Source organism: Centropristis striata, chromosome 13 (genome assembly GCF_030273125.1).
Source record: "Centropristis striata isolate RG_2023a ecotype Rhode Island chromosome 13, C.striata_1.0, whole genome shotgun sequence".
Lineage (NCBI taxonomy): Eukaryota > Metazoa > Chordata > Actinopteri > Perciformes > Serranidae > Centropristis > Centropristis striata.
The window spans coordinates 31,364,217-31,390,230 of NC_081529.1; the positions used below are offsets into that span (position 1 = coordinate 31,364,217).

The 26,014-nt window shown below is 40.6% G+C and overlaps 1 protein-coding gene across 1 annotated transcript in view; it reads right to left on the reverse strand.

The window, feature by feature from the left end:
• coro7 (coronin 7) overlaps positions 1-26,014 on the reverse strand; it is a 201,363-nt gene that overhangs the window by 114,084 nt on the left and 61,265 nt on the right. Inside the window, exons 8-9 of the mRNA XM_059348265.1 lie at positions 16,226-16,309; positions 14,015-14,097 (exon numbers count right to left, since the gene is read on the reverse strand). Coding sequence (XP_059204248.1) covers positions 14,015-14,097; positions 16,226-16,309 — 167 coding nt within the window. The remainder of the gene's footprint in view (positions 1-14,014; positions 14,098-16,225; positions 16,310-26,014) is intronic.

Consider the following 26,014-nt stretch of genomic DNA (forward strand, 5'->3'; position numbering starts at 1 on the left):
TGTTTCTAGACCATTTTAAAAATGTGAATTTTCATTCTACAATGAAAACTATTACTATTTTTAATTTACAAGCGAATAGACTGTTTTGTAGTTTTATTATTTATTATTTTTTTCTGCTGTTTTTGTGTGTAGCCTATAAATGGTTAAAAAAAAAAGAGGTACATTTCCATAGACACCTGTGTCTTTTGTTTGTATTTTCGGTTCCTGGCAGCTTTATACTTTGTTAATTAAAATAAAATGAAAAATCTGACTGATAGCCAAGTGTGTGTGGAGAAAAAGGAGCCATGCATGTGATGTAAGGACAGACTGAAAGATGCTAAACAGAGACAGAAATGAATGCATAGGAAGTTGATGATATGCATATTTTATTTTGTGCGGGCAGTACATTTTATATTTTATATTATTTATTTTTATCCCATTTTTAATTTATTTTATCTTATTGCATCTTACTGATCTATTGTTTACTACATCTCCTTGTATTGTGTTATGTATTTATTGTTTGTGCAGCACTTTGGAAACCTTGTGTTTGCTAAAATTGTGCTATATAAATAAAGGGGATTGGATTGGATTGGATTGATGAGTTTGAATCAAAATCTCCTGGACTTCATAGGTTTAAACTGAGGAGCATAACTGAAGACAAAGAAAAGAAGAAGAGGAATTAACACTATTTGTTTTAAGGTGTACTATGTTGTTAAAGTATCACCTATTCTGCGCTTGAACGCATCGCTCCATAATAACATGGACGATTACGTCTAAGTCACTCCACCTGTCAAACCCTGCTGAGTGATGATGAATGCTGTTTGGCAATGGTCTACATGCGCTGAAAAAAGGTAAAGAAACGGCAGACCCGTCCAGGCATGTAGGCGTGTATGACAGCATGGTGTGTACTATGTGTTGGACAATTAAACTAAATATTTTAAGTTTTGTTTTTGAGTTTGCTCAACTCTGAATTCAGATTTTTGTCAAATTTATAACTAAGTACTAACTTATAATTTTACATTGTAATAACTTTTAATCCTTACTTCTGCTAACTTCTGCAATGTGCTGAATTGGCACGATTGTAACGCCGCTATGAAATTTCAGCTAATGTTGCAACCACAATTTTGAGTTAGCATTGATACGCTAATGGCTACTCTTGTAGCTGTAACAAGCAGCGCCGCTAGCATCAGTTAGCCGCTAGCATCAGTTAGCCACTAGCTTTCGCTAATGACTGAATTTCACAACAAAGAAATAAGAGTTAGCAGAACTATTGTCCCTTGTTTTGAACCCCAACTTAAAGATATAAGTAACAACAACTCAACAATTTGTTTTTGACAACTGGCTTCCTTTGTTGTGCTAACTTACATTATTGCCCTAAATGTCAATAATTTATATTCCCAAGTTTTACCAGCTTAAATCACTGTTTTAGGCCAAAAAATACAAGTTGGCTTTTTTGCAGTGTATGTATGTGTGTGTGACTGACCTATCCAGCTTGCAGATAGGAATGCAGCCCCTCCAGCTCATGGTTGGCCAGCTGTCTGAGAGACACCTGTGCCCCACATGCCCTCAACACACCCGGACAAAGTGCAGTGGAAGAGTGCCCCTATGTTTGAGTTAATGGCACTGCCATTCTCTCACTGTGTCCCCCACACACATTACAATGGATAATGGACGAGGACAGGAAACACTTTCAGGGGACTTCTGCGGTCATTTTGTTTCTTTAAGTAATTTAGTGTCTTTTTTGTCATTTTGTGTCTTTTTTTGGTCATTTTGTGTCTTTTTTTAGTAATTCTGCCAGTTTTTGCTTGACGATGACCAGCCGAGTGAAACCGAGAATACGGTCATATATATGAAGTATAAAAATATAATACTAGATGTTGTCTTCATTTGAACTCTTGTATGTTATATTTGCAACCTGTGTTCACATTTGCAACATTTACAATTCTTCATTGAGCATGATTGTGTTGTGTGTGAAAGTTTAAAAAAATGATTCTATGCTGTTTTTTTTGTTTCTTTTGGTCCAAAATGTTGAAAGTCAAAGTAATAAAATAATAATTAGGTCATATAGGTTGTGCTGAACCAAAATGATTCCAACATGACATGGTAAAAAAAAAAAGTTAAAAGTTAAATTAAAAGTTTTTAAAAAACGACATAAAAGCCCAAGACTTAGCAAAGGTTAGGCCGTGTTTTCGTTCTCTGTACTGACAAATACGCTCTGAGCTGGAGGTTTCAGGTTCTGCCCAGCATACGTTTAAATGTCAGATTGTAGGGAAGTGCACAGACGTCTCCATCTTCAGTAGAAGAATGTGGAAAAACACCAAAGTTTGCACTGATATAAATCAGTACAGTCAAGGCAAGACCAGAGTTTTGAACTTAAAACAGTTTCTCTCAATCAACAATTATGCTGAAGTCTGCTTTCCTCATCTTTTGTGTTCAGAGGAAAAAGTATTAGACAAAAGACACAATAGAGGGCTTACACTCCCAACTCTTACAAGACTCTACCTCCCACTCGTCCCCAACTCTTCACTCCCCTGCCACAGCAGCCTTGCACAAAGCCTTCATACAATAGCTGACTGACTAATTGACCTTGCTGAAATAATGTTAGCTGGCTTCAAACGGAGAACATTCAGTTGATTTTAGAGCAGGAGAGTCCACAGAGGTTTCTTGGAGAGCACACAGACTAAAGACCAACTGGTGTTCCCCCTGAGGGTCCTCCATCTTTTCTTCTGTGCTCCCACTCTAAACTTGCTTTGCACAATGGGGAAGTTATTCTCTGGCCACCATCACCTCCTCAACCCTCCCACCAATTACATTTTGATGAAATTTTTTTAATCTGCTTAGGACAAGTGCACTTGCACAGATGCATACACAATCTTTGGCAGAAAATCGGGGAGGCAGTGCAGGTGCAGAGCAGCTTTTGTTGTCATAACATCTCCATAGAGAGGAGGGAAATCTGACAGGCGAGGATGCTGTTCAGTCCTTTCCTTGCTTTTTTTCTCTGTTGTGTACAGAGATACACACACTGCACACCTAGTAACCTGCACGTTTTAAGTTCAAGTGCATCCACTCAATTGAAACGCAGTGACACAGTTTTTGGTAATTCTGTGTCTTTTTTGGGTAATTTTGTGTCTTTTTTTGTTCACTTTGTTTATTTTTTAAGTAATTTCATTTTTCTGTCATTTTGTGTCTTTTTTTGGTAATTTTGTGTCTTTTTGGGTCATTTTGTGTCTTTTTGGGTCATTTTGTGTCTGTTTTTGGTCATTTTGTGTCTTTTTAAAATAATTTTGTGTCTTTTTTTAATAATTTTGTGTCTTTTTTGCTAATTATGTGTCCTTTTTTTTGGTCATTTTGTGTCTGTTTTGGGTCATTTTGTGTCTTTTTTTAACGACTTTGTCCTTTTCGGTAATTCTGTGTCTTTTTTGGTCATTTTGGGGGTTTTTTGGGTCATTTTGTGTCTTTTTTTGGTAATTTTGTGTCTTTTTTGGGTAATTTTGTGTCTTTTTTGGGTAATTTTGTGTCTTTCATTTGGTCATTTTGTGTCTTTTTTTTTGGTCATTTTGTGTCTTTTTTTTGGTCATTTTGTGTCTTTTTTAAGGAATTTAGTTTTTTTCTGTAATTTTGTGTCTTTTTGGTGGTTTTGTGTCTTTTTTTAGTTTTTTTTTGGTCATTTTGATACTGCCTCCAGCGGCCCCCAGTTAATGTGAGTTTGAGACCCTTGCTTTAGAGCATCTAGTCATATGAACAGTTACGCAATGAAAACACTCACACACACAGAGAGAGACAGACGGTGAGTAGCAGCATGCCTCAGCACTTTTCCCATTAAACTAAGCGTGGCACATTACTCCTGCCTCACTGACACTGACATGTTTCCACAGCGTGGGCAGACAAATAGGGCCCACATGGGAAGTGACATCAGCCAGGAGCACATGTGGCCCACCTGCCACCAACCAATCAGGGAGCCTCTTCGATAAAGAATTTCCTTCTGTTTCCTTCGAGTTTCCCTTTCAGACTGCGGGTCTGCCAATAAAGGGCCCGGGATCACTGGTTTCTATCATGGAAACATGATCATAAAAGAGAATACAATGAGCAGACAATCCACCTAGCCTGCTCTCTCTATTAAACGATAGGAAAAGTCTGCTCACTCAAACTCACTTTAAAGAAAAGCAGGGCTGGATTTGCTTTTGAGCCAGATGTGCATAAGGGGTTTTCTGATGTTACACAGACCATTCACAAATGTGAAAAGACATTGGCTGAGATATTATGAGATTAGCTTTGGCATCACTATTGGCAGTGAAACAGTGAAGTTTTTTTGTTGATTTTGGGATGATTTTGAAATTTAACAGCAGCTATGGTGCTCGAGTGCCAAGAAATACATATAATGGGATAATTGGCTGCTTAAACGTTTCTTGAGCAGGTGTGGTTCACTTCATCACTGATTAATCTGTCCGTCAGTCCGTCCATCCATCCATAGTCCATCCATCCATCCATCCATCCATCCATCCATAGTCCATCCATCCATCCATCCATCCATCCATCCATAGTCCATCCATCCATCCATCCATCCATCCATCCATCCAAGCTGACATTGATCGATTCATGCAAAATAGAATTAAGGTTGGAGTTGATTTAAATTGTGACTTTTACATTGGAGTCCACAGTTGTTTCTTAATATGAGGAACAAAGAAGCCATCCTGTGGCTAAAAAATCCCAATCAGGTGTGTCGAGGTCAGCTGTTTGGTTCATTTTAGATATCAAAGGAAGAACAGTTGGAACGGTGAAAAAAACCCTTTACAACTGTCCAACAGAATCTTGTTGTATAGGTTTCAAAGCTTATAATCAACAATAAACTCCACTCAAGAGAGCATTCATCTGTCAAATGTGTCAGAACTCGATGGACAGAACATCACGCAGAGTCACAAGTCATGTGATACTCTGGTGACCATTTCAGGGTGAATCCAGCCACTTGCACAATCACAGCTGGAATCGGGTTCAGTGCTCTCTGCAGTGCCTATGGATGAATGGCTGTATGGCTGTATGGCTGTATGGCTGTATGGATGGATGGATGGATGGATGGATGGATGGATGGATGGATGGATGGATGGATGGATGGATGGATGGATGAATGGCTGTATGGATGGATGGATGAATGGATGAATGGATGAATGGATGGATGGCTGGATGGATGGATGAATGGATGAATGGATGAATGGATGGATGGCTGGATGGATGGATGGATGGATGGATGGATGGATGGATGGATGAATGGCTGTATGTATGGATGGATGAATGGATGAATGGATGGATGGATGGATGGATGGATGGATGGATGGATGGATGGATGGGTGGGTGGATGGATGGAGTAAATACTGAAAGGGCCACAATACCCATAGTTTTACTAATGTGAATGTATGAAATCATAGCTGAAAGTCAGCCCTTTACTATTTTTATCCAAATCTACTAGAGTACAGATCAACACAACATAAAACATACCAAATACAAATAGACCGCATTGGAGCTACAACCACTTTTAATGAAATGGACATCTATGTTGACATATTAGAACTACCACAAGGTTTATCTCGGTTTTATCTTGGGCTGTGCAATTTAGGAGGGTCCATCTATCTTTGTACATATGAATTATGAAGGCACGTAACAAGCAACTCCTGCTTGTCACTGTGCAGCAATAACACAGCCTCTTTATCACTCCCTTTGTACCTTTATTATTCTATGTAAGAAAATGAGGTGTGCAGTGAGATGCTGCCAATCTGCAGCAGTCCCAGAGGCAGCAGTGGAGGCCAGACTGCAGGGCGGAGGTGGGCGGGGTGCAGGGCAGAGGAAACCATCTACTAATGGGAAACACACTTCTCTCCATCGCTCAAATTGCTCTTTCTACCACAGCAGAGAGGTGGCAGGCATCCAGGAGGCGACTGGCGTCCAGAAGCGAAGCATGATTTAAAAACGGGAGCTCTGCCTTGCCACGGTTCCTGATTCTCGTGAAAGGGACAATCATGAGTCTTATAAAATACGTGCATGTGTTGAAAGAGTCGGGGAGGAAGAAGAGGGGGGGTATATGAGAACACATAAAACACAAAGACAGTACAGACAAATTGAATAAAAAATACAAAGTAAAGGAAATTAAAAGCAAACAGATGAAATGGAGATTCCAGAAGGCTTTGAAAACAGTAGGGATACTGAAGATAATTACATTAGAAATGCGGCAACTTTATGGATTTCAGCCTATTTCTAGTTTGAAAGATCTTCTGGAACATGCCACTGTAGATCCTCCAGAAATAGCATCCAAATGCACTGATACTTAATAGCATTTTGTTTGTCATTTCCTAGCATTGCATCCATGGATTGTGAATAATGGCCTGTGCTGTTTCCACTTTGGTCATGCATCTTCTGCCAACCCAGCCTTCTTCACATCTCTATCAGACACTCAGTTACTGGATATCTGGCCCACTGAGCAGGGAGAAAAGTGCTGAAATCGACTTGGGATGGCCGAGAAGTAGTGTGAAGGCTTTTGGTAGGGCAAAGATCCCAAATGTTGTTGCCAGTGCATTTTTAATAAAGCGGAAAAAAGACATATTTCCAGATGTTGGAGGAAAGCTATATCTGCAGCTGCAAGTGCAAGTGCGCTGCTGTTTTTGTAAAGGACGGAAAGTGAAGTCTGACACTGTCTCAAACTCCAAAAGTGAGACGGAGCGAGGATCCAGAAAGTCATCCAGTTTTGAGTCATTTGTGCAATTACCTTAACAGCATTAACAAAGACGTGCTCAGTTGCCACGTAATGCAGAGCAGCTTCCCCTGACAAATCATCCCCAGTTTAGTCTGCATCACATTATAATCCAAACCATAAAAGAAAATAAAGGTGAATGGAAGAAGAGAAGGGGGGAGGTGGTAAGAAAAGGAGGTAGCTGAAGGTGGAAGGGGGAGATTTTTCCTTCTGTGGCAAGTTCACACAAAAGGGTCCTTCTGATCCCTGGAGTGCTGAGCACATACCTGCGGGATGAAATCAAAACCCTCTGTGAATTATATTAAACATCCCCTGCCAAACGCTCCACATACTTCCATGTGTTTTTACCAGTTTGGAGAGGCTCCATTAGACTCTGCTCTACAAAAATACACTTAATTAGAATCCCAGACACCCGCACCTTTAAAAACTCGGCCCCCTTCTTCCATTTTGTCTGTGCAGGACAAAGAGACAGACTGTGAGGAGCAGAGGAGTGGGGGGGACAAATGGTAACAGACGGAAGGTCTAATAGGTACCCAGATAAGGATATAAAAAGGATTTGCTGAAAGATAGAGGCTATATTCTTGACAGGTTCGTAGGGCCGGGAATAAAAGGATATCTGCTCTTTTAGTTGATCACAGGGCATGAAAGAGAAACAGATGGCTTCTTCGATGAGGTGTTATTGGTTGCCAGATGAGCTTCAATCAAAAGCTAAAAGAGAGACGATATCTTAAAAAAATTATAGAAAAATAAGAGGGGATTTCGGAGCTCCCTCCTACTCCTTTTTCATCCTCTTTTCCTGGTCAAACTCCCCCTCTATTGAATCACAAACTGAAACCCCAAATGACTAACAGATTCCAGACACCATGTTTCAACTGTCAGAACACAGCACTCAGGTTCTTTGACGGAGCCTGTGCGGTCACATCTTTACTCTAAACCCCCCCCCCCCCCCCCCCCCCAAGGCTATGCATGCTGCAGAGGGGGTGCAGCAGCTGAACCGTCGACTTGACCCCGAAGATCACCTGAGTATTGTAGTTCTGTTTCTCCCTCCACTTTAAACACGACTTTCCGAGCGGGACTCGAACAACAAAGCTCTGTTCGCTCTTTAGAAAGTGAACTCTGAGAAAGGAGCGAGGTCAAACGATGGTTCAAACATTCTGTGGCATTTTTTTTTCGGGGTCTGGTTTGGTTAGCGGTGCTGCAGCTGCACCTAATCCCCACAGGAAAGCCTTCATCTGGGACTGATTTTGGAGCGCCTGGGCCAGGGTGGGAGAAAGAGGGGGGACTGTTCTACAAAAAAAGGCTGGTTCCCTTCTGGGGCACAGGCCTCTTCTCAATCCATCTGATTAAAGGGAGTTTGGCTCAATTACACCCAATGACTGGGCCCTGCTCCCAGGCACGACCCTGGTAGAAAAACACACAGGAATAGATTGTGGAGAGTCAATAGAGGGTGTGAGTATGTGCATATCGCACCTGTGGCACTCCCATGCATCCACCGCAAAACTCCTCTCTCTCTCTCTCTCTCTCTCTCTCTGTCGGCTAACAGCGCAGTCTGTCAGCAGTTCTTGCCTCAGAGGGCGAGTTCTTTGTGTAACCCGTGACTGGGTTGAGAAAACAGAAGGGTCGGCTCTCCAGGGACAGGCTTATGTCCTCTCCAATCGGCGGGATGGATACGGGTGGGCACTGGATCACAGCAATCTGTTTTAATCTGCCTCATGCCAGAAGAAAGACAGAGCAGCCATGATGAGGAGTAATAGAAGATGCATGTGTGTGCGTGCCTACATGTGTCCACTCGTATGTGGGAGCAGAACATTGGTAGTGACTGACGACAATTACAGGGGTTAAGGCCAGGACTTTCTCAAGTTTCGTCACGCTGGATTCTAACCAACTGACCCCCGGAGAACGCACCGTCAGCTTTATGACACTGTTACAAGCTGCTTTACGGGGCACACATCATCAAGGCTTTGCTGTATTTACCGTGAATGTGGTGAATCTGTGCGTGTAGCTGTGAAAGCGGAGGAGTACGGATAATTATCGTGACGTCTCGAGCATTTACGCGGCAAGCTGGTTGCAATCGTGCCCAGTTGTAAAGTTCACTGATTGCAGCTGGCTTAGAGGCCCAATTAAACTCATTATTATAATTCAGGTTTATAGAGGGAAGAGTTTGAGGGAGAGAGTGCTGCACAGAGATCCATGCTGTTCTCTAATGTCCAGATCTGTATGGAAAAGGGGCATCCAGTAATAGCTACCTCTGCACAGTTAAAAACACCCCTCTCAGGCTCATCACTCTCCATCCCTCAATTTTTCAGTCTCCATTTCAACCCCAACCGAAAAATAAACAGTTCCCCTCCATTATTCTCCATCCAAATTATATTCCACCCACAACCCCATTTTACTGGCTCATGCTCCCGGTCCGTTTTATGTTGTGACACTCCAAAGAAAACAGTCCTACTGAAAGTCATGGACGAGCACAGCTAACCTGATACAAGCCAGCCCGCTGCTCCGATTACACACCATGTTTACCGCGGCCCTTTTAATTAAAAACAGCCAAGAAAAAAAAAGAACAAATCCATCTTTATATGCACCTCGGCATAAAATGACAGGGAGGAAATGCCCCACTCTGGATGTTTGACTTTGAGCTTCCTCAGCTGGCACGGTTTAATCTATCAAGTGCAGAGAAAAATGGAGACAAGGCCTCCACTTGATTATTGCACGTTGTCTTTTTCATGGCTGCTTCGTTATACGTAAGAGACGTGCACTGAGGCAACGCTGAACTCAAATAAAATTATCCACAGAAAACCAAGCGTGATAACAAAGCAGAAACAAACAATTTAAGCCATAAAGGCCAAAGGGAACTTGAGGGCAAGCTGAATAAGACTTCACCGCACAGTGAGATACTGAAAGAACTGAATGGAAGGAGGCCCAGACACGAGCCTCTATGCCCCAGTTGCATTTTAAAACATTGATAAAAAAAGATACAGTAAGACTGAGTCAACAGTCAGCAATAACAAACGTTTTGACCTTGCCATTACCTAGAAACAGGCCAGCTATTTCTGCTATCAGCATTTGCAGATTGCAGACTACGTCTAGGAGCTATTTAGCTTCATGAAGTGTTTGGCCAGCGCTGAGATGGATATGACTTAAATAAGAAGTAGTGATTACATTTTCCCCCCAATTTAACTCCTGAAGCCTTGTTTGTTTTTGACAGTGTTCTGGATGTTTCCCACCGTGGAGATTAGAAGACAAGAATGGAGCCTCGGCCTGTAACAGCAGCTTTGGTCAGAAGCCCAGACAGGACCTTGGTCTGTGCTGCAGCTACATTTAAACAGGGCAAAGAGTTAGAAGGAGGCGGGTGAAGGGTACAGAACGTGATGTGGGGAGAGGGATGAGATGGTGTTTAAAAATCTGGTTATAAACATAAAGGGCCCTTTGCAGAACATTTTAACACAAGCCAAAATTCACAAACTTACCTACCTCTGCCAAGGAGGTTATGTTTTCGGTCCAGTTATATTGTCTACATATCGTCACACTGTTAAAATAATCGCCTAAGTCATTTTTTGTCAAAATTGGGGTTGTTTTTGCCTAAATCATCTCCTCATGATGCCGGCCACCTTTGGTAATCAATTTGGAAATCACCTACAGTTGATCAGATCATGTGATTTTACCCCTTTAAGATAATGGCCTATGTCAAGTGTGTGACTTATGCAGATTTATTATGCCTAAGTCAAAATAAAATGTGACTTAGGCAATTTTTTGAACATGCCTTTGTGACTTAAGAAAGATATGGTAACACTTTATTTTGAAGGTGTCTACATAAGAGTGACATGAGCGTGTCATAAACATGACATGGGATGTGTCATGAACATTAATGACACTTTGAAGTAACATTAATGCTCATGATACTTGTCATGTCATGTTTCTGACAGGCTTGTGTGACTCTTATGGAGACACCTTCAAAATAAAGAATTGTCACAGTTGTCATAAACAGGGAAATTAGCAAACAGACCAACATCAGGATGTAAACGTGCTTATTTCTGCAGTAAAGTTTGGCATTTTAACATGGGGTCTATGGTGATGGTCTCGTTTTTGAGGACCTGCCGTTTTTGGCACTTGGTTTCATTTTTCAACCTTGGAGGTTGGCGCTTGATTAACCCATTTAGGCCTAAAACGCTTGGAAAAAATGCCTGTAAAACCTCTGGCCGATTTTAAAATAAGCCCCTAAAACCAGAAGTTTAAAAAGTATTTGAGAGCTTATAGCTGTTATATCTGAGCTCCCTTCACTATAGTCGTCTTCCACCATGATTTCAAAGTTCTGGAAAAGTCCCATGTTGCATTGTGACACTCCCACATGTATTCTGATGCATTTCATTGGCCAAGAGACCGAAAATAGGTGGAAAAAACTACAAATACTACAAAACAACGTATCCGCTTTCCCGGTTTTAATGGTAGAATAACGCAACAGCGCCCCCAGTTTTAATGGTAGAAATGTGGTAATGCTTTCCCGGCTTAAATGGGCTAAAACCAGCTTGGTGAAAATGGGAAAAACACTAAAGGGTAATATAGCTCTTGAAGAGGTTCATTAGGCCTAATTTTTACACATACAAGGCCAATATAGCTATAACTTGACAGGTACAAGAAACTATTTTGCTATATTGGCCTTGTATAGAGAAACAGTGTAAAAAAGGGAAAAAAAAAAAAAGAAGTAACATAGCTGTTTTGCTTTAGAAAAAATAAGACGGACTACAGTTGTGTATTATCAAAAACTTTGAAAGACTTCTTTCAGGCTTGATAGAGAATTCAGATGGAAAATACGAGATGGGAGAGAGAAAGGTGAAGGAAACCTTGTGGCAAAGAAAATGAAATGAGAAGGAAGGGGAACAGGCAGAATGGCAGTAAAGGGCAAGGTCTCATCTGTCATTTGATTGCCTATACCTGTTTTATATCAGTGGTGGTCGACAGGCATGTGGAGGGGATGTGGCCTTGGTGTGATCGCTCTCTGACACACCATCCCGGCATATGATAGCATGATTGAAGTGATTTAATGCAGGACGCGCTGCAGATGCGTCGGCACACACCCCAGCAATTATGTTCAATGAATAAATCACAGTACGTCGAATTAACTAGTATCAAAATACAGGAAACCAAAGGGAATGTCTCAAATTCAAAGCTAATCAAATGAATCTAATAAATCCAATATGCTGCTAATTCAAGAAAGTGTGGACAGACACGTAGAAAACCAGACGGTGGCTGAGCAAGAAAGGATCAGGAATGCTGAGCAGCTTGTCACCAGATGAGCAGGACATTTTCGTAGAAATCCTCACATTGCTGGTACATTCCCTTCAAGTTGCGCCATCGTCGCAACCACAAAGCGGCGGCTACAGACGGCGAGGACACGTCAACATTCCTCTGTCTACGAGCGGAGACACCAAGGGAGACAAACCTTGCAATAAAATTAACTAATTAGCACTATTTTCTGTGGTTTTTAGCTGACACCCAGTTCCTGATGTGCTGTGTTTTATGGGGATTTTTGTTTTTTGCAGCATCATTGACATCAGATATCCTCCGTTTCCATGAAAAGCAAGCTGGCACCAAACAATGTGATGGATTCCAAAGAGGCACTCAGACAGGCAACTATCTGTCTCACTCAAATGAAGGAGGAAGTGGAGGAAATGGAGATGAGTGGCGAGCACGAGGGCAGAGGGAGGAGGGAGGAGGGAGGAGGGAGGAGGAGAGTGGAGGTCGTTATTTAGGACCCCACTGTGTCAACTCCTAAACGTCAATCACACTGACACAGATTCCAAAGGGAAGGAAAAAACAATCAGAGGCTCAGGTTTAAAAGAGAACGTCCATACTGTTTACATACATTTGCATTGTGCTGCATATCTTCCAATTTTCTGGTTATTGCTGCAACCAAACATGAGCACATAGAGACAGATGTGGAGTCTGTTCTGCCACAGAGCTACCATTCTGTCTTTTTTACATTAAAAATAATGACAATAAATGTATTTAATCCACCACAGCGTGCTGAATCGTCTGGCAGAATCCAGTCTGCTCTAGTTTGGAGTGACTTGGCCCACAAACCTGTTTATAATAGCACTCTTAAATGCATGAGTTGAATCTGACAAAGGAAGCTTCACTCCCACTCTCTCTCTTCTCTTCTCCTCCTTCCTCTCTTCTCTTCTCCTCCTCCATCCTTCCATTCTTCTCCTCTCCTCTCCTCTAACCTCATCTCCTTTCCTTGTTTCCTCTCCTCTCCTCTCCTCTCCTCCATCCTTCCATTCCATTCCTCTCCTCTCCTCTAACCTCCTCTCCTTTCCTTGTTTCCTCTCCTCTCCTCCATTCTTCCATTCCATTCCTCTCCTCTTCTCTTCTCTCCTCTCCTCTAACCTCCTCTCCTTTCCTTGTTTCATCTCCTCTCCTCCCCTCTAACCTCCTCTCCTTTCCTTGTTTCCTCTCCTCTAACCTCCTCTCCTCTAACCTCCTCTCCTTTCCTTGTTTCCTCTCCTCTCCTCTCCTCTCCTCTCCTCTCCTCTAACCTCCTCTCCTTTCCTTGTTTCCTCTCCTCTCCTCTTCTCTCCTCTCCTCTAACCTCCTCTCCTTTCCTTGTTTCATCTCCTCTCCTCTCCTCTCCTCTCCTCTCCTCTAACCTCCTCTCCTTTCCTTGTTTCCTCTCCTCTCCTCTCCTCTAACCTCCTCTCCTTTCCTTGTTTCCTCTCCTCTCCTCTCCTCTCCTCTAACCTTATTTCCTCTCCTTTCCTTGTTTCCTCTCCTCTCCTCTCCTCTCCTCTCCTCTCCTCTCCTCTCCTCTCCTTGTTTCCTCTCCTCTCCTCTCCTCTCCTCTCCTCTCCTCTCCTCTCTGGAGCTCGGCCATGCTCCTGTTCTCCTCCGCAGTGTTTGGAAAAATAAACGGAGCGATTTGGAAAGAGGTCAGGAGGTGAAATGACAAGCAGTGAGCTGAAGGGAGAAGTGCTGATGTGTGAGCTGCTGTTTCCTGACCCCTCAGTGATTATGGACTGAGAGACGCAGAGAGAGGACAGGAGTCCCTGTGTGGGGCTCCGACCCAGGAAATGGATGAAATGTGAGGGACAGAGTCGGAACTCTGGGAGGTCTGCACAGCCGTCCAGCTTCACAATGCTCCATATATGTAAATACCACACAGCAATATCCACATACCAAACACACATAAACTGTATGCCAAGTATGTCACATCACACATGCACACAGCCGAGCTTTGTACTGTAACACACCACCTCTTGGTGACTGTGTTCGGGGGCAGTGGTTGCACACTGATGCAGTACTTACGCGCTGGATGTGCCGAGTGATGCCGAGCTGACCGAAGAACTCAGCTTCCTGCTGTCCCAAAGCCTCGCCTCCCGACCGCGCATCTACACACAACAACATGACGAGTTAAGTACACTGCAAAAAGGCCAACTTGGTAAAACTTGGAAATATAAATTATTGACATTTAGGGCAATGATGTAAGTTAGCACAACAAAGGAAGCCAGTTGTCTGCTCAAAAACAAGTTGGTGAGTTGTTGTTACTTATATCTTTAAGTTGGGGTTCACAACAAGGGACAATAGTTCTGCTAACTCTTATTTCTTTGTTGTGAAATGCTGGAAATTGGTGAAATTCGGTCATTAGCGAAAGCTAGCGGCTAGCTGATGCTAGCAGCTAACTGATGCTAGCGGCGCTGCTTGTTACAGCTACAAGAGAAGCCATTAGCGTATCAATGCTAATTCAAAATTGTGGTTGCAACATTAGCTGACATTTCATAGCAGCGTTACAATCGTGCCAATTCAGCACATTGCAGAAGTTAGCAGAAGTAAGGATTAAAAGTTATTACAATGTAAAATTATAAGTTAGTACAACTTACAGTTGAGTTGACAAAAATCTGAATTCAGAGTTGAGCAGACACAAAAACAAAACTTAAAATATTTAGTTTAATTGTCCAACTTAAAATTTTATGGAAGTTTGTTGGCTTAAAATTTTGAGTTCACCCAACTTTTTCTTTTTTTGCAGTGTATGGTAAACACAATCCTTCATACTGACAGATGAGGTGATACAAACTAAATGAGACTCTAGGTTCTTATGTTGTTACACTTATGGATATCATGATTCTACACCATCACTAACAGGTGCAGAAATGTATTATGATCATTTTCACTCATTTATATCTCATCTCATCTCCGAAGCAAATACAGAGCATTGCATTGCATTTAATTTGTGCATGTATATGTATGATAGTGTACATATTTCTTTAAATTGTGAACCTTTTTTGATGCCACTATAGAGTGAACTAAATGTCACACTTCATAATTTGAACACTTAAAGGGGAGTTTTGATACATTTCAACCTGGTTCCTATTTCCCCATGTTTTTAATAATAATTAGGGGTGCACCGATCGATCGACCGGCCACTCAGTGGTTACAGAAAGTAAAACATGTTGACATGATGGAATATATGACTGCCCAATTACAGCTAAAAGTACCTGTTTTTATGAGAAGGTGGACTCCAGTTACCGACTATATCACTTAAGACTCTTATACACTATTATTATCTAAAATATCCCTTTTTTTGGAATACAGAACCAGATAAAATATGTGCAATACCCTCTACAGTGCTATTTATGTGACAGATGAGACCCAATCTCAAGATGTTTTGATTTGTTTTCCTTTGTGATGTTAATTGCCTGTTAATGTGCATAAAGGCAATAAAGTAAAAGTGTCTTTGTCTCTGTTGCAGCCCGATACTGAGATTTCGGAACAAGACTGCTCCTTGAGCAAGACTTCTTAGACATAATAACAAACAGACCCGATCAAGCAAAATGTAAAGAAAAACATTTCATTCTCTGTTCTCTGTTTCCATAATGTTGTCAGACACTCTTAAAACAATCTGAGCCTGTCAGTGGCAAAAACAAGCACTTTTTGATGGTGTGCAATTGACCTTGCAGCTCATTTCGCGGCTGCCGGTTACAGCAATCTTACTCAATACTGGACCAACTTCAAAAAAAATGTCCCATTAGTCACTTAGACACAAACATGGGGAAATAGGGTCCAGGTTGAAAAATACCACAAGTTCGTCTTTATAATAGCATAAAGAAAATATTGTGAGCTTTTAGCAAATAGAAAGTAATTCCGTAGTAATTTCAGGTAAAGCTAGTGAATCTGAACTGATTAACAAACCATGTTAAACTTTTGTATTTCTCCAAAAACTAACAATGTTCACTGTGTGCTTCAAATATCATCTTCAACAGGTTTACTAAGTGTATTTTTTTTTTAATTGAATGAAAAAAAATCATCCTTTCATTGTAGTCCTGTTATATCATAACGGTTACATTCAACAACAAAAAAATTGCACAAAAAAGCAAAACAAAATCTGTGTATGTCCCAATAACTCTGATTAGTCAAACTCTCTTTCAGTGCATATGCACATGTGCTTGTTTCAACAGGTAATAATACACATTAGAAACACAGGATTACTGGTTATTGCAGGCTGTACATGGAGTTTCTCACCATATCAAAGCCGGTGGTGAGTAAAAAGTCGTCTTTGGCCCACAGGATGCGTGAATCCTTGTTGTTCTGAAGGCCCTTGGCGCTCTGCAGGACAAACAATGCAACATTTTTAAATGAAATACATTTTACTTGACTACTTGATCCTAACTTCTTTAACCCTTTGATGCACAACATGGGTCCAAAATGACCCTTATTCATTCCCCATGTTATTTAATGCTGTTTCTGTTTCTGTGCTCTATCTTTTTATATCAACTTATTTTATGATTGAATATTCCAAGTATTCTTTAAATATCTTGTTTTTGATAACAACAGATCATTATTTACATTTTGCCTGTCATACTTTATGAAGAAAAAAAGGTTTTGTATAATTAAATGGCTAACTACTTGGCTAAGTAGCTTGCTAAGCTAACTACTTAGCCAAGAAGTTAGCTTAGTAGTTAGCTTAACAAGCTACTTAGCTAAATACTTAGCCAAGAAGTTAGCTAAGTAGTTAGCTTAGCGAGCTACTAAGCTAAAAAATGGATATGTGTCATTTTTGACCCATGTTGTTCATTAGAAGAGTAGTCACACAAAAAACGGATTTTATTAAAATATGAATAAAGGAAAACATAAAATTAGGATGTATGATGATCAAAAACAAACAAATTGAGGAAAACCTGGAATACTGAATGAGGAAAATAATTTATTGCAAAGTTTTTATAGAACATAAAAACTCTGTCACTGGGTCACTTTAGACGTACCTTGTGCATCAAAGGTTTAAGTCAATGTCAGTGTTGAACCTTAATATTTAACATAATCTTGAAGTAAAGTTCAAGAGAACAAAGGGGGTGATAAGTGAATAATTTGCAGGAAAAAGAAAAAGAGGAAAAAAAGGAAGGAAGACAGACTGTAGAAGCCTCTGACAGATCTCTGTGGTTGGACAGAACAGGACTTGTCCCATGAAAGGAGCGCTTGTTATTGTTGATGTAGTAGACAAGGTGACTTCTGGCCCCAGAGCGGCTTAGATTACCAAACTGTGACTCTGTGTCTGTCTGTGTGTGTGTGTTCATGGTACTGAGAAGTTGTTGCCATGTTTCCATGGGGAATATGTGTCAAAACAGCACTGCAACGCTGCGTTTGGTTGGTGGTCTTCAAATGCAAACGACACGTGTTGTCAGAGGTAGCGGCTAAAAACAACTGCAGGTGCTGAAATGTGAGAATCTGCATGTTTGTAAAAGAGGAGCAAGAGGCAAGTGGATGATTCGCATGAAGCCAGTCTAAGCTATGTCTGTGAAGATTATAAGGACATACTTTATTAAACTAAGGCAAGGGAAGTTTATTTGTATCGCACAATTCAACACAAGGTAATTCAAAGTGCTTTACATACACATTAAAACAGCAAGACACACTTGAAAACAGTAAAAACAGTCAATTAAAACAGGGAAATAGAAATAAAATTACAAATAAGATAAAATAAGATACAGCAGGATAAGAAAATAGATAAAATAATGAAAAGCACAAGTCAAACACTGTGTAGTTAAAAGTAAGGGCAGTAGAGTAGAGCAGATAAGTGTTAAAGTTAAGAGTACGCTGCAGTAAACAATAGTGTTTTTAGTCCTGATTTAAAGGAGCAGACCTCAGATCTACAGGTAGTTTGTTCCACAGGTGAGGAGCAGAATAACTGAAAGCTGCCTCACCCCGCTTAGTTCTTGTTCTTGGGACACGCAACAAGCCAGTTCCAGATGACCTAAGGGGACTATATCTAATATTTCACTTTTATATGAATGAACAATATAACCAAAATGAGACACAATTCATTGTTTTGTGTTAAAATAATATTTTCTATATTTTTAAACATATTTTTGATTCACAATTTCATTACTGTAATGCGTCCAGATAAAAATGTCATGGTTTCCCCACACTTATATACAATAAATATTTAATAAGCTTTACAAAAATAAATATACATTTGTTTGAAATGTATAATTTAACAGAATATAATCAAACAATGTATAAAGAACAAAATATGAATGAAAATTGATGAGAAAAAAATGGTTATATGTTACGGTAATGATAGAATTGTTTGCATTAAAAATGTGTATATTTGAATAAAATACATTTTGGTGATACCAGCTACCCTTGAGCACATTTAAGTGCTCGCCAAGGAAGAAAAAAAAATGTTGTTTTTTTTATTATTTAAGAATGTGTTACGGTGTCTCTAAAAATGTCAGAAAATACCTTAAAATTCTTTAAAAATATTATAAATTCATATTAAACAGTGACTTGGATTATTGCTATGAGCTGCACCATGTTCATGAGGATCACCCAAGTGGAAGGGGGCATGTAAGTAAGTTAATGTGCTGGATTTTGTACACATTGTCGTCAACACTGTGCTTTTGTGTGAATATGTCATAAATGTACTGTAATTGTGAAGGTGCGGACAAAAGAAGAGACGAGATGGACAATAGACTGTCATTTAACTACTTAGACATGTGGCTTATAAGTAACTGGGGATTTAAAAGAACCCTAAAAACATGTTATTTAGAGCTTATCTGTCAGGTCTTTTACTTCTTGTAGAGTCTCACAGCCGCAGTGAGCCCGTTGGTATCTGTGTACTAATACTAGAGTTACACTGAGCTTTCCCATAAGGCATGAGGTTCAGCGATGGAGTTTCAATGGAACAGGAGCCGTCCACCTCTCAGCCCGCTGGGTCCCCCCAAATTACTGTTGTCATTTTTATGGCCACACTAACCCTGAGGAGCGTGGCTGGACGTCTGTACGGCCAAAGGACAGAGCCTGATTTTCTAAGGTTTAACACACATAACCTCTCGACAGAGTGTGCCGCCTCATGTCTCTGTTAAATGGCTGCACATGACAAACTGTAAAAACAAATGGGGAGAACTTAAGCTGCCATGTTGCACTGTTGAACACGAGGCGGGTTACAGGGAACACTGGACAACCTCCAGCTATGTTTGAGTCCAGTGGACACTTGCCAGTTCTACAAATGAAGCTAACAGTAAATAGTAACTAGAAAATTTCCTCTGGGGAAATTCTGAAAGGGCCACGGGGGCTACTGCCGGTGTGTGTACACTATGATGAGATTCTTCAGAGATTTCAAACTATGCCCTTTGATATGCTTTGTGTGTGTGTGTGTGTGTGTGTGTGTGTGTGTGTGTGTGTGTGTGTGTGTGAGAAACATGTATCTGAAGGAGTGTGTGCGCTTATGCGCGCATTTGTGTGTGTGTGTGTGTGTAGCGAAAATCGCATAAAGTTACCTGTGTGTGTGTGTGTGTGTGTGTGTGTGTGTGTGTGTGTGTGTGTGTGTGTGTGTGTGAGTGTGTGTGTGTAATTAAAATCACATAAAGTTACCTGTGTGTCTGTGTGTATCTGTAACTGTAATCACATCAAAGATCAAAGGCAATCAGATCAACGCAATCAACAGAATTGACTGACACCTGTTCCGGCTTAGTGACAGCAGAGGTGGACTGGAATTTCTGGCCTCGATCAGAAAGCATTTTTGGTAAAACCATAATACCTATTATTGATCCGACTTCACTTTGAGCGTCCTGAGTTCTTCCTGAACGTCTACATATGTTTGTTTTTTTAAGAAAAATGAAAAAATAGCTTTGTTAGAGCGATCTAAAAAAACTGTTAAATGTCCCTTTTTCAGAAATCTTCCTGCGTTTTTAATATGGGAGCCAATGAGGCTGTTGGTGCGTTTTGTATAAACAACTTAAAAAGTGTTCAACCTGCCATGTTGGTATTATTGTTTTCAGCACAACCTCACCTATATGACCTGATTATTATTTTTTCATTTTAACTTACTGGATCAACATTTTCAACACAAAAAAATTACAAAAAACCCACAAAACATAAAAAAACCCACAATAAAATGACAAAAAAACACATAAAAAAACACATAAAAAACACACAAAAAATGACAAAAAAACCACAAAAACAAAAAATACACAAAAACACAAAATTGAAAAAAAAAATAAAACGCACAAAAAAAACACAAAAATTGCATTAAAACAAAAAATACAAAATACACATATAAAACACACAAAAACATTAAACACCAAAGATTGCATTAAAATGCATTGAAATGCTGAATGCACACTGCAAAATTTGAGAGAGAAAAAACGCAAAATCTTCAGTAAAATCTTCAGTTATCATCATCATGTGGTTTTAACCTTTGCTGAAAAAGAGTTGACGCGCTAAATGGGACATGGAAACTTCTGGAAAAGCCAGAACTTTAGAGGGAAGCTGACAGCAGGGCTTTCCAGAGGGTTAAGAGCCATGTCAACAAAGAACTTTAAAATCAATCCAAAAAGACACTGGGAGCAAATGCACACTGGCTAAAACTGTAGTGATATGCTCTCTCTTTCCTGTTGTAGTTTAAAGTCTGTTGTTTATCAATGGACTGTTTTGGAGGACCAGTGAAGAGAGCTTTACAGTAGTCTACTAGAAATAATTGCATTTGTAAAGCAAGTTTTTCTGCATATTGTTAGGATTAGGAATGACCAAACCTTTGCAATATTTATATTAAAAAAAGAAAGAAAGGTTGGACAAATAGGGATGAAGACAGAAATATTAAATCCAGCTTGAGCACACAGAGTGACACACACATGTGGGCCTTATCAACCCTTAAACCTCTCCACTTCCTTTGCTCCCCTTAATGACGTCACTCTCGCCACACACCCGGCCAAGTGGTTTGAGAATCGACTGCTGAAAGGGAGAAACTGAGGTTCTGCCTGGTTAGATTTCTTTAAATGGCCTAAATCAAACATTTCATCACTGTTCGCCCATCTCAGATCCTCTCCAGGGTGCTTCTTACTTCATGCTGACAATAAATGACACGCATATGTTTAGTTTGCTCCGGGTGCTGTACGACTTCTGGGGACAGAAGGAAACGGAGCATAAGGGTGGTCATTGTTTGACTGATTTCAATAAAAGGGAATTTTAAGAGTTGACTCCCTTCCCCTTGTGAGCGCTGGAACTGTCTTATCGTGTTTAGTAAATGTTGAAATGTTGAAATGAGGCACTGAGTTCAGGATGAATCATGTCTTGATCAGCAATCACTCGGGTCAGTGACTAAACCAGTACTACCAGTACTCAAATACAAATCTTAAAGCACAGAAAAAAAAGTGCTGGAGCATGATGTGTAGCTACACATGATGCCCCCTTCATATTTCTGACTGCCCCCTCATATATGCTGCCTAGAACCAGCCCTGCTCCTCCAGCTGGCAAAGTGTCAATGTGAACGGCTCCAAAAAACCCAGTGACAGGCTGTCAGTGTACCGTTGCCATGGAGACAAGTCCCGATGTACACGTACTGACCCAACCAAAACCCATAGTGAAGAAATAACAGTTCGGGGGCCACAAATAGGCCCATTCTCATCCATATATTTTTGTTTCTCAATTAATTAAAAAAACAAGATGCAACATGTAAATTCGGTCCAAATCTGTTTAATAACTTGTACATTTGGAGTTTTTCCCCCTTAGAACATTCCTTCTGCATATTGGTGAAATGTGTCTGAGGTGGGAGCAGGAAAGGAAACAAAGGGAGAAGGTGCTAGCTGTGTAGTACAGTTTTTGCCACATCCCAGATTGCAAAGCATACAGGAGCCATTTAGCTCAAACCTGCAAGGTACGCCTGGTAGACGGGTTGGATCGGGGTCGGATCACGTTCCCACCACATACAAACAGCTCCTGAGTTTGTTCGGGACCTGATTGAGACCACCTCGTCAAAAGGTTTTGGTGCAGTTTCAGTCCGCAACCTTGTTAAATAACTTTGATCACACCTGTCCAAACAACTGGACTTAAAAGGTGCAGGTGCGAAAACATTAAACCATGGGTCTCAAACTTGCGGCCCGCGGGCCAGTTGCAGCCCTTGTAATGATATTTTGTGGCCCTCACCTTGATATGAAAGTTTAATGTGAGTTTTATATGAATGGCACTTTACCATGTTGTGTGTGGAAGGTCCCTTTAATTACTTTTTTGGTAATTTTGTGTCTTGTTTTGGTAATTTTGTGTCTTTTATTGGTGATTTTGTGTCTTTTTTTTAATCATTTTGTGTCTTTTTTAGTAATTTTGTGTATTTTTTTGGGCATTTTGTGTCTTTTTAAATAATTTTGTGTCTTTTTTAATAATTGTGTCTCTTTTTTAGTAATTTTGTGTCTTTTTTTGGTCATTTTGTGTCTTTTTTTTGGTCATTTTGTGTCTTTTTTGGTAATTCTGTGTCTTTTTTTGGTCATTTTGTGTCTTTTTTGGCAATTCTGTGTCTTTTTTTGGTCATTTTGTGTGGTTTTTTTTGTCTAATTTTTTAGAAATTTTGTGTCTTTTTTTTGTCACTTTGATACTGCCTCCAGCGGCCCCCAGGTAATTTGAGTTTGAGACCCCTGCATTAAACCCTTAGTAACTTTTCGAGGTGTTAGTAAGTCCATTTGTACTTTTATCTGGCTACAAAAAGATAAAATTGATACAAATCTTTTTTTTAATTTTGTGTTGAAAGGGTTGGAAACAAAATTCTTTCCAAAAAAGTGCAGCGAAATATAAAGTTCAGGCCAAGACTCCTGTGCTGGAACCATCCCTGTCAGCAAGGCAGAACAAGCTTTAAATCATAAGCAGCCAGTTGAATGTGAGCTTAACGGCCACACCGGTGGTTCAAACACAATTTATTGTTCTCAGCTATGAGGGGACTTGACATTGTTACATATGTTGAGAGCGCACGCCAACATCAAATCCCGGTTTTGAAAAGGAAATTCTCAGATGTGCACTTCTGCACCTCTCTCAGGGATGATATGTCTTTGTCCATACCAGCGTTTTATCTGACAACATCTGTATGCAATACAGATGTTTTCTGGCTCCCGTCGTGCTCCCAAATAGCTTTATCCACTAAGAGGGATTAGAAAACACTCTACTGACCTGGCTCTCAAACACGTCCCTGAAGTTATGCTACCAGAGCACTGACAGAGTTGATAATAAGTCCTGGATTGAATAAACACTTAAAGTGCAACTCAGGATCATTTTTCAGCCAAAGTCAGACGGTATGCCTCTTGCAGGTAACAGAACTCATATATGCCTTGATAAGTCCCTGCGAGTGAGTCATTTGAAGAATGGCACAGATGTAGGAGAGAGGTCCAGAGTAAACTAAGACCTCCAAAAAGGCGATAGATCAGAAAAGAGCGTGGAAGGAGAGCGGCTAAAGCCAGCACGGTATAAACAGACACAGAGATAATTCATTGCCATTGAGCTGTTCATCACCGGCACACCGCTGGCTGATTTCCTTCCAGGGGCAAGACAATGCAGAGTTGGTACTCTGACCAAACTAGGAACGAGTCGAGCTCCGACTATTTTAATCTGCTCAAGGTCTGTTTGACACTGGAGCTGCTTTTAGGAGCAACATGTGGCGTATGATTCATACTTCTGGCTACCAGCAGGAGATTCCAATAGTGTTCATATTACATGGAAGAGTAAACAGCACAAAATCTGCATCATCACTTTTTTTCCATATTCAGTCATGAATCAGCATAATTATTGCTGAGCACCAGATCGTGAGCGTGTCAAAGTGATTTCCCAAAGTATCACTGTAATTACTTTTCTAGCCGAAACTGTTTGACCAGACTGAGGCCAAATTTAGAGCGATTGAGCCCTGTTTAAAATAGGCGGTCCCACTATTTGAATGAAGTCAGTTGATCAGTGGAATGCTGGTGCCAATTCAAGGGGGCTGCTTCAAAACCTTTTTACAAACTACATAATGCACAAAAAAATTACCCTTGGGGCGATTCAGAGATGGTTTTAGCCATTTATTGTATTTTTATGTATCTTTTATTTCAATGACCAGCAATTGACTGATACTAATGTTTCGCTATGTATTTTATTTTGAAATATTCTTTTATTTTTCCATTTCTAGAATTGGTTTACAGTGTGGTATATTGAATGTATAATGTATAAAAAAAGTTTAATATAATTTAATCAAGTCATTTGTTTGGGAAAGCAGCCATCTGAGTACATTTGCATAGTGCATAGTCATACCATTGCAAATTTGCAAACAATCCACATAGTTAAAAAAGAAAAGTTATATTTTCATTACAGATTCAACTTCTGATCAATATTCTAATTTTCTGAGACCCTGAGTTTTGTGTTTCCATTATCTGTAAGCCAGAATCATTAAAATTACAAGAAAAACAGGCTTGAAATATTTCACTCTACATGTAATGAATCTATATAATATACAAGTTTCACTTTCTGAAATAATTGACAAAAAATATTGAACTTTTTCACAATATTCTAATATTTTGAGATGTTCCTGTAAATGTCAAAGCCAAAATGTCATAGCTATCCATCCAGTAGTTAATGTGATGTTCAGCCTGTACTACAGCTTGGCTATGAAGGCAATTAGTACCAGACACGAGCTTCAAAACTCGGCCTTCCTTACACTACCTTTAGACTCTACTAGTGGGGAGGACAAAAGACAAATTACTCCTCGAGGGAGTCAATAAAAAAAAACGCTGAAAATATATCACCTTTCAGTGAACCGGCTCTGGAGCAGACAGGCTTAGTTTTGCCATTACAGCATCCCTCAGGCCTTCACTACGCTGCCGGAGCCAGCCAGCTTCAGGGCTGAAGGCAAATAAACCGGCCTGACGTCTCTCACTGCAGACAGCTATACATGCTCCACAGATCACAGCGCCATGATGTCATCCTCCACCCGGATATGGAGGCACGTGCAGCTTTGAGCCTTTTGACGAAGATGTCATCAGGGCTTGGCGGCTTGAGCGATAAAAGTGCAATTGAGGATTAGGGGTTTGTGCTGGGCCTCGGCTCACCTTCTCCCAATAAACAGTTTTTTTTTCGGCTGAAGGAAGCGGAACGCAGCCGTCAGAGGGCTATATTACTACTAACACCCCGGGGCAGCCAGAGGACACAACATCTGGACCTTGTGTGTGTATATAAATGTTGCCAAACAGTATCTCTCCTCTGCAGTCATAAATTTAACTCGAATCCCATTCACCTAGAACCCTGCCCCCCCTTCTTCCTCTCCTCATAGCTGAACCTTACAGACATGCAACAAATCGATCACGACACAGTTGAAAATGGGGAGAAAAGCAGAGAGAGAGAGGAGGGAGGAAAGGAGAAAAAAACAACAGAAATGTTTTTCTTAGCAGCTGAACAAAGGACCCGAGCAGATGGAATTCAACACATAAGGATGGAGAGGAAAGAGAAATGGATTATGACTTGACTAAATACGCAAAGGGAGGTGTAAAGAATCAGTTGCACCTGTTTGAGAGATCGGCTCAGACACACAATAAAAGGGAAAGTTTATTACCAACACAGGTGTCTGCTAGCCTGGCTAACGCCAGACTATATCACAAATGAGATATAGTCTGGAGACAATCTATTCATTTCTCCGTAGAGGAGGCGTGGTTTATGATCCTCCAGAGCCGTTTATTGGACGCTACGAATGTCTATCAAAAGCGTCTGTAGGTAGCTCTTAGCCAATCGTATCAGTTATACCAGATGATGTGTGTAGAGCGACAGAAATTGATGTTTACCTAGCCAGACTAGCCCATCTCTACTTTGAGACTAAAATGCTTAATTCTGCTTCTGCAACGTTTTTCTGCAGCATGTTCTCACAGTCTACCGGCAGTGTTGGTGTGTGTGTGTGTGTGTGTGTGTGTGTGTGTGTGTGTGTGTGTGTGTGTTTGTGTGTGTGTGTGTGTGTGTGTGTGTGTGTGTGTGTGTGTGTGCGTGTGTCTGTGAGAGAGTGTTGCTTGCTGCTTTGCTTCTCCAGTTCTCGCTTTCTGC